The sequence below is a fragment of the Jaculus jaculus genome, chromosome 9, assembly GCF_020740685.1.
Source record: "Jaculus jaculus isolate mJacJac1 chromosome 9, mJacJac1.mat.Y.cur, whole genome shotgun sequence".
Classification (NCBI taxonomy): domain Eukaryota; kingdom Metazoa; phylum Chordata; class Mammalia; order Rodentia; family Dipodidae; genus Jaculus; species Jaculus jaculus.
Window position 1 is genome coordinate 116,075,902 of NC_059110.1, and position 9,599 is coordinate 116,085,500.

At 54.5% G+C, this 9,599-nt stretch overlaps 1 protein-coding gene across 1 annotated transcript; it reads left to right on the forward strand.

Annotated features, from left to right (window-relative positions):
• The first annotated feature begins 2,314 nt into the window (after nt 1–2,314).
• Nucleotides 2,315–9,299, forward strand: C1ql1 (complement C1q like 1). The gene is made up of 2 exons (XM_012948064.2): nt 2,315–2,911; nt 8,724–9,299. Exons 1-2 carry the CDS (start codon nt 2,315–2,317, stop codon nt 8,901–8,903), a joined length of 777 nt encoding a protein of 258 aa, XP_012803518.2. The 3' UTR covers nt 8,904–9,299.
• Nucleotides 9,300–9,599: the final 300 nt, after the last annotated feature.

Sequence of the window (9,599 nt, forward strand, 5' to 3'; positions counted from 1 at the left end):
GTGTCCACATTTGCGAAGCGTTCAACACTGGTGTGATACACAGCAGCCCAATTAAATGCTATTGATTAAAAAAAAAAATCCCTCTTTGGTGATTGATGTCACCCTTACCTGAGTTCAGTGCTCAGAAAGTCCTCTCTCCTTGTCCCCCACCCCCACTCCACCACTCCTGCCTTAGCTATCCTTGCATTCTTTTCTTTCTGGCTCTGAGCAAGGTTTAGTTAGTAATCTCAAGCTTGGATAGGAAAGATCAGAGAATCGGAGGGACGGTGGGAAGCGTGTAAGCTGGGAAGAGTCTTTCAGGAGAGCCCAAAGACTGGAGTGTCATTCTTTCTGTTGTTGTTGGTTTTTCAAGGTAGGGTTTCACTCTAGTCTAGGATTTTAGGTTGACCTGAAATTCCCTGTGTAGTCTCAGGGTGGTCTCGAACTCATGGTGATCCACCTATCTCTGCCTCCCAAGTGCTGGGATTAAAGGTGTTTGCCAACACACCCGGCTTCATTCCTTTTTTTTGTTTTGTTTTGTTTGTTTGTTTTTTGTTTTGTTTTTCAAGGTAGGGTCCCACTCTGGTCCAGGCTGACCTGGAATTAACTATGTAGTCTCAGGGTGGCTTCGAACTCACGGTGATCCTCCTACCTCTGCCTCCTGAGTGCTGGGCATTCCTTTTTATTTTTTTTTTCTTATTTAAAATATTTTTTATTTACTTATTTACAAGCAGAAATAGAAGAGATAGAGAGAGTGAGAATGGGTGTGCCAGAGCCTCCAGTCACTGCAAATGAACTCGAGACACATACGTCATTGCATGTGGGGTTATGTGAGTACTGGGGAATCAAACACAGGTCGTTAGGTTTTGTAAGCTAGTGCCTTAACCACTGATCCTTCTCTCCAGCCCTGGAGAGTCATTCTTCAGCAGTGGCCAGAGGCCTCAGAAAGTCCGAGCCTTCCTTGGAAGGCGGGTGAAGGACGAGCAGCAGGCAGCAGCAAGAATTGGGTCTCAAATAATATGACAAATATTTTGATGGAATCAGACACATTTCAGTTTGTGCCACCTAAACACTTTAGTGCACTCTGAGGAAGAAGAGAGCCTCATACGACCTGATGGGGACAAGAGAAAGCCCTGAGGGACTGGGAGGGATTAACCCCTCTTCTCAGCAGCAGGAAAAAGGGGTCACCCCCCAGACTAGTTAGCATGGAGACATAACATGGAAGGTCCCCACTTTCTGAGGATCCTCATTTCTCCCTTGTCTAGAGGGCATTTAATTCTATCCAGAGGAAGCCAGGTAAGACCAGCCTAACAGGTACCTCAATGTGGAAGGAGCAGAGGCAAGAAAGGGTTTGAAGATCCTGTCTCTCCATGACAAACACTGCCCTGAGCACTCAGAACCAGATAGGAGGGGGACCCCGCTGGACATCCTAAAATCCTAGATGCTAGGCCTTGAGGGCCGAATGGTCCCTCCCTGCCCCTTTTCCCTCATCATCATCGTCCTTTCTTCTGGCCTCCGCCACCCTCGCTCAATCGCTATTTCTGTGTCTCCTGTAGATTAGGGTTGATGATTGCCCTGCCCCAGCCCCTGCGGGGAGTGGTCTTTCACTCCTCAAGACTGGCCTCCGGGGAGTCTCCTTTCGCCATTCCACTCTACCTCTTCTCTTCCCTCATAGGATCGCCCCGGGTTTCTTTCACTCTAGCTCCTCCTCATTTCTTTTGGTTCCCTGTCGTCTCAGGGTGGTCTCGAACTCACGACCATCCTACCTCTGCCTCCTGAGTGCTGGGACTAAAGGTGTGCGCCACCACACCCGGTCCACCCCCACCCTTACCCTCACCCCCACTCATTTCCTCTACAGTTAAATCGCTTTCTCTCAATATCTCCCTACCCACCCCGCCCCCGTCTCCTAAGCCCCGCCCCACTTTCCCCTCCCACCTCCAGGCGCCGGCCCCGCCCTCAGCCCCACCCCTCGCCCTCTCCCCGCCGCACGGGGCCTGAGGGGCGTGGCCCCGCGGAGGGGGCGTGGCCCGAGCGCGGGGAGGCGGGAGGAGCGGGGCGGGAGGCGGCGGCCGTGGCGCTCAGTCCGGCAGCGCAGCAGGAGGCAGGCGCGAGGCAGGAGCCGGCGGCAGGGCTCCGCAGCGCAAGCAGCGCAGCGCGGCGCCCGGGGCCCGGCCCCATGCCCGCAACCCCGCCGGACCGCCCTTGAGCGCGGGCGCCCTGCCCGCGCCCCTCGCCCGCCGGCACCATTGCCCCGACGGCGCGGCCGGGTGGCCCGGCTCTCCCCAGGCTTCGCGCGGGCCGGAAGACGCTGCTGGCGGCCGCGGCGGGCGTGGTGATGCTGCTGGTGCTGGTGGTGCTTATCCCGGTGCTGGTGAGCTCCGGCGGCCCGGACGGCCACTATGAGATGCTGGGCACCTGCCGTATGGTGTGCGACCCCTACCCCGCGCGGGGCCCCGGCGCCGGCGCGCGGCCCGACGGCGGCGACGCCCTGAGCGAGCAGAGCGGTGCGCCCCCGCCCTCCACGCTGGTGCAGGGCCCCCAGGGGAAGCCGGGTCGCACCGGCAAGCCGGGTCCCCCCGGACCTCCCGGGGATCCCGGTCCTCCGGGTCCTGTAGGGCCGCCCGGAGAGAAGGGTGAGCCCGGCAAGCCGGGCCCTCCGGGGTTACCGGGTGCTGGGGCCAGCGGAGCCATCAGCACGGCCACCTATACTACGGTGCCACGCGTGGCCTTCTACGCCGGCCTCAAGAACCCCCACGAGGGTTACGAGGTGCTCAAGTTTGACGACGTGGTCACCAACCTAGGCAACAACTACGATGCGGCCAGCGGCAAGTTTACATGCAACATTCCCGGCACCTACTTTTTCACCTACCACGTCCTAATGCGCGGCGGCGACGGCACCAGTATGTGGGCGGACCTCTGCAAGAACGGCCAGGTGGGCCAGGAGGGGGCATGGGGCTGACCTGGGGGCAGGGAGCCCCAGGCGAATGTATACCCGATCAGAGTCCACTGGGGCGCCAGGCAAAGCGTAGGTTGGAGACCCTAAAGTGGCCCCCTTCACCATCACACGAATGATGGCTGTCACCAGTCGGTACCCTGACTCCTCGGTTCCGGAGCTCTGGCGCTAAGGCAAACGCAGCTCGCCCCCCCCCTCCCCCGGCGGCATGGAAATGCAGGCAGGATGATAAACCCAACTAGTCAGATCATAGGACTCTGGGGCACGCGGATGGTCCTTGGGGATTTGGCCCATGGGAAGCTAATTGAGGCTGGTAGCAACTCAGAGTCTAGATTCAGGCTGACGCCGACCGGCGCTAAGGGAACAGCAAAGATGGGCTCTAGGGCACCCGGTAAGGAAAGACAGCCTCTGCGCCCCAGGGCGCTTAAAGGCGCGCGACTGTGTGCGCAGAAGGCGGGCTGCAGGAAACGTTCTGGGCACTAAGGCAGAGGGAGTCGGGCGCGCAAGAGCCTTAGCTGCAGTATATCCTCTGCCCGGGAAAGGGACCATTGGGAGGATTTGACACCCTTTGCAGAATCCCGGGAATATACAGCTTTTTCTCCACTGTGCCAAACCTGCCCAGTTTAAGAAGGTGGCCTCCGGGGAAAAGTTTTGCCTCTAGAGGCGGGGCGAAGAGATGGAAACTCCCCTACCCACGTTGTCCCACGTCCAACTCCTCCACTCTCCTAGAAGGTGTGTGTGGTGGGGGGGGGGAGGGAATCTTCACCGTTCCCTGGAGTATGCAGAGACTCTGAAATAGGGACCACGCACAGCGCTGTCCTTGGAACTGTCCACCCGGGGATCAACTTCCACCTACCCCCAGGGCAATAACCTTACCTACCTCCTTGGATACCACCTCCTTAACCAGGGCTCCCAGCCTTTGGTAGCTTGGGGCCCCAGGGGGCGTGGTCAGGCTGAGTATTCCCTTGGAAGGAACCCCTGGATAGAACTAAGACTGGGTTAGTGAGAGTTGGAAGGAATCATCTGCGATTGAGACCCCAGACCTCCTTGAACCCCCCCGCCCCACACACACACCTCAGCACTACCCTGCTTTGGGGTCTGCAACATTTAGAGAGCAAGGAAAGGGAAGGAGCGGGCTGAAAGCCTATCGTCTTGGAAGTCTGTCCTTTTTTCACCTCCTGCCCGCCTCCTCTTCCCCATTCAGATTTCTGTCCCTCCCATCTCTTCTGTCTCTCTGTCTCTTGCCCCTATCTTTCCTGAGTCTGTTATTCCTGCCAGTCTTTCTCTGTCCTCTAGATCCAACCCCCCTCTGCTCTGATGCTGTGACTCTTCCATTTGTGTCTGTCTTGGTGTCTCTCCTCTTTGTCCTTGGTTCCTGACCAAATGGGAGGCCCCAGCATCTAGCAAGGGCTCATTCTGCAGACAGTCCCACAGTTCCCCTTATTAATCACCAATAAGAGATGCAGCAATGTCACCTTCATTGAAGGAATTTCTTCCCCCAAAGAAAGTTTGAGCTGGTACAAAGCAGGGGGTTCAGGGTCTTGGGGGGCTTGTCCAGATAGAAAAGCAGTCACTTAGGTACCACTGCAGATCACAGCACAGACCCAAAGAGGAGCTCCCCGCACCAAAATGGCATATGCTTGGAGTGGGGCCATTTAACTTTAGTCACTGAGGTGAAATCGCTCCCAAAATACCTTCTTTCCCTCCAGCAGGTTTTGGCAGAGCTTGAGGAAGGGGGCTCACAGAGAAGACCCACCAGCCATTAGAGGCCTACTGGAAGGATGGCTTTAACTAAGGGTTTCAGTATCAGTGTTATTCAGTACCTCATCCCCAAAACAAAACAAAACAAAAAGAAACAAGAGCAAATGGGGAACATTTACCCTTGTTCACCCCACCCCATCTTTATGATTTCTTCTAAAATGATCAAGAGGCTCATTTAATCTCACCAGTCATTTTACATGCTTGCTTTGTGCCCTCACTAGCCTTGGAGCTTGGTTCCAAGGGTTCATGCCACTTGCCTGTGCAGGGGGATGGATGGGTCACACCCCAATAAGTACTGTGTTAAAGCGAGTTGTGAGCCAAACTGGCAACTCTTGTCCCCAAATGTGGCTGACATTGGGCCTGATTTTGGGGTCTCCCAGGTGAGGAGACACAGCTAGGGTAAAAACCAAAAGTGGAGCACAGTGAAGGGCTGGCTCAGAGCAGGATGAAGATGTTTAGGTAAACAATGACAGCCAGGCACTGCATGGGAACAGAAGAGAAGCGCCTCAGTCTCCCGGATTTCAAGATCAGTGGTCACTGGGCTTTGGGTTCCTGGTTTCCTACCTGCAGAGAGGTTTCCAGAACTTTGGGAAGACAGTGCCAGATATGTGCTCTGGCCCTTCCTTGGGCAAGGCAAGTTGAAAAGAAAGGATTTCCACCTGCATGTCCAGTGTCTAGGAACCTTGTCTGAGACCCACTGGTCCCTATTCCTAGGGGTAGCTTTGAGTCAACACCCTCCCTTTGATGGCACCTAATGCCAGTCCTTAGGATGCAAGGAGCCTAAGGAAGGGGTGCCTTAGGCGAGCTGAGCTGCCTCCGTACCCCATATCCATAGATCAAGACGATCACCATGGACACGCACTGCTAAACTGGGCAGGGAACTGCAGGGAGACATACCAGGGCCTGTGTTTAGGGTACTGCTTGTCCAGGGAAAAGGACCTGAGGAGGTGAGTACTCTACAAAGGGCAAGGGCTTGGACAACAGAGGCTGGGGGCAGAAATGTCAATTGAGGGCTGTGGCCTAAAGACCTAACTGTCAGCCTGTCCTCCAGTGGGAGGAGAAGATCCCCAACTCTCATCTCTGGCTTCTAATACCCTTTCTCAGCACAGAACCTGGTGCCTGGCACAGAAGGGACCCAGTAAATCTGTGGAGCCATAAGCATCCCCTGTGGGTCAGGCTGGCCCACCTATGGGTGCCATACATGCACATCTAAGATACCAGCATTAAGTATAGGCAGGGGCACATTTCCTGGAATTACCCATCCATTCCAGTGCCCCTAGTCAGGCCACTGCCTCTGTTTCCCCTCCTGGCATCCCCTGAGGAGATGGTTCTTCATCGCCCCCTCCTGACAAGGCGCAGACTGCTTTCCTGCTTCCATGGCAACCTGATTTTCCCCAGCTTTCCCAGTGCTCCCAAGAGTTATTGGATGCCTCAACTACTTCCAGTCTTGCGCAGAGAATTGAGACTCCTGGGTTCCATTCCTGGACCCCCCACTGTCTAAAGATGGAAGGGCATACATTCTCCCTGCCTCCGTGGATAATTAGGATAATTACAGCAACAATCATGGTGATGAATAAATAATAAACATAAGCATAACAGTTCTGATGCCTGTCACATCACCAGGAGATTCCTGATGACAGATGACTGTATTCTAATGGATTTGGTTATTAAGGAGCACACTGTTTTAATGAGTTAAGGCTAAATTAATCTGGTAATAAAAATAATTGTTATTAGTAGTAATTTATTAGCAATGGTAATGAAATGCACGTGTAATAATAAATACTACCAGGATTAGGGCCCAGGGAACAATATAGAACTTGGCTGCTTGCTCTGAGCTCTTCCCTGGTAGTTTAAAGCTTCATCAAGACTTTTTTTTCTTTACCATCCAAAGGCTTTTGCAAGGGCGATAGTGGTGAGATGGGTCTTCATGCTCTTTTTTTTTTTTTTTTTTTTTTTAGGCAGAGAAATTGAGGCCCTTGATGACAGCATATGCCCTTTTATTCCCTCTTACCCTCTTTAGCTAGGTCAGGAATTTTCCCAGTCAGATGATCCACACAGTTCCATCCCAGCTTAAGGAAGAGGTTGAGGGGTGAGAAGGGACTGAAAGAATGTTGGCCCTTTTGGTTGGCTGGTTGATGGAAGAAGGGTCTCACTGTACCCCAGGTGGACCTGGAACTCATGGTAACCCTCCCACCCCAGCCTCCTGAGTGTTAAGATTAAAGGTGTGTGCCACCACACCCAGCCTGAATGTTCACGTTTAGATGGGTACATGCCAAAATGTTGGGCTCTCTTCATTGTAACAGTACTGCTGCATCAGCAGCTTTGGCACACATGACCAGAAGCCTTGCTTCTGACCCTGGGGAGAGGATGGGCCCCTCCCCTTACATGGCTTGGTTCAGCCTAGACATCATTCCTGCAACGGGAGCAGGGTGGGGAGCGACCTTCAGAGATGGAGCAGGATAAAGGGGCATAGCTGAGAGACAGCTGCGTTCATTCTGTGCAGCCTCCCCCACTACCAGCCACCATCCAGAAGATGGACCCTATCTATGTGTTCTCTGAGGAGATCTTAGGTTCCACTTCCTAAGGTTGAGGCCTCCTATTGCCTCAGGAGCGTCCCCAAGTAACTGACCTCCTCCCCAGTGCCTTCAGATTATAGTTAGAGCCTCCAAAAGTCACAGCAAGCTTCAAACCCAAATCTCCCCAATCCATCATCTTACTTGTCCTTACCATTCCCCCTTTAAAACAAGGATGAGCAAGGCTTTCAGATTAGTGTGAGAATCACAGAGGTCCAGGCATGGTGGTGTACGCCTTTAATCCCAGCACTTGGGAGGCAGAGATTGGAGGATCACCATGAGTTCTAGGTCACCCTGAGACTACATAGTGAATTGTAGGTCAGCCTGGGCTAGAGTGAGACCCCCACCTCAAAAAAAAAAAAAAAAAAAGAGATTAATCTCAACACTTGGGAGGCAGAGGTAGGAGAATCACCATGAGTTCGAGGCCACCCTGAGACTTTGTAGTGAATTCCAAGTCAGCCTGGGCTAGAGTGAGACCCTACCTCGAAAAACACACAAAAAAAGTGAGAATCACAGAAGGACAGAAGGACCCAGTTCCTTTCTGCCACCATGGGATGAGATATGAGCTGAAAGTCCTCTGGCTGGGGTGAGTCACAGGGGTATAACCATAGCTCACTGCAGCCTGGAGAACTGAGGCCACGCTAAGCCTTGGGACAGGAAAGAATCATCAGGCCTTCAGTTTCAGCGCCAGTGTTGAGAGATTGTGGAATGAACTTCCGGTAAGAACCAAGACCCAGCTCTGGCTCTGGGTTGGCTGCTGACTAACAGCTGGGTATTTCTCCAGCCGCCTGATCTATAGGGCCAAGCTGCATCCTTTTGTCCTGCCACTGACATAAAAGCAGGTGTGTGTCACTGAAAGGAAAGGCTTTATTACCATTTAAGCAGAGAAACAGGAGTGCTGAGGAGAAAGGGAAGGCTGTCCATCTTGGGAAATTCTGGGCAGCCCTCTTCCTCCAAAGGAGGACTTTCCGGGCTGGACCATTCTAGAGGCACTGCAGTTGGCAGCAGTAGTTAAGGCCTGCAAAAGTTAAGAGGGCTGGAGAGAAAGGGCCTAGGTTCGATTCCCCAGGACCCACATAAGCCAGGTGCACGAGATGGAGTTCATTTGCAGCGGACTGGAGGTCCTGGCATGCCCATTTTCTTCCCCTTTCTCTCTCACACACACCGGCACACAGACACACATAATTACAATTTAAATTAAGGAAGAGACCACCTGGGCCCCAGATTTAGGCCCGAGGATCCAGGGCTCCTCTGTCTGCCTCTGAACATGTTACACATAAGCGGAAGGTGGTGGGGTGGGGATGACGGAGAAGAAGCAGGCGAAGGGACCAGGAGACCCCGCTTTAGGGACCCTAGATCCTCGCCCTGTGGCTGCCTCATCTTCCTCCCCTCTCGCACCGCCCTGCTTCCCAACTCCGCTGCTCCCCGCCCCGCCCCCTCCCTGCCCACCCCCGCAGGTGCGGGCCAGCGCCATCGCCCAGGACGCCGACCAGAACTACGACTATGCCAGCAACAGCGTGATCCTGCACCTGGACGCGGGCGACGAGGTCTTCATCAAGCTGGACGGGGGCAAAGCGCACGGAGGCAACAGCAACAAATACAGCACTTTCTCCGGCTTCATCATCTACTCAGATTGAGAGCCCCCGGGTGTTCCTCTCCATCCTGTTCTCTATCCTTGGGGCTCCCCTCCCCTCCTGGGAGGGCCAGACAAAAACCCATCCCCTTCTCGCTGCCTGGCCTAGGCTGCCGACCCTCCCCGGCTGAGACTCCCCTAGCCCGCCTCCAGCACGGAGCGCAAAGCCAGCGCCGTGTGTTTGTACAACGGGACTCTTGACTGCCCACCCCTTCCTGCCAGCCCGCCTTCGCTTTGGGGGGGGGGGGTGCTGGGAGTTAGTTGGCACGGTTGTTTCCTGAGCTGGGATGAGACGAGCTCCCAACTGGGGGCGGGGAGGCTGGTTGGGGGCTGTATAGCTTCCCAGCACCCACAAAACCTTGGCCCAGCTGTGCCCCGTCTGACCAAAGCTATAATAAAGACATTTCCACCCCGCGGGGATTTCAGTCTGTGCCCTGGGGAGGGCTGCAGGAGGCACTGTGAACCCCAATCCTCCTCTAAACTGGTGGAAGTTCCTAAGGGCAACTAGATGCCAGCCGGAGCTGCTCTAGGAGAAGGGAGCCACCGCAAAACAAGTGGGCATGGTTAGCTGGAATGGGAAGGAGCCCTGGTGCATCGTCTCCCACGGCGACGATGTTCCACGTTTGCATCCCCAAGGCACAGACAAGTTTTAAGATGGGAGACCTCGCTTTCCATGCCCGCGACACTGCGCGTGATCTTG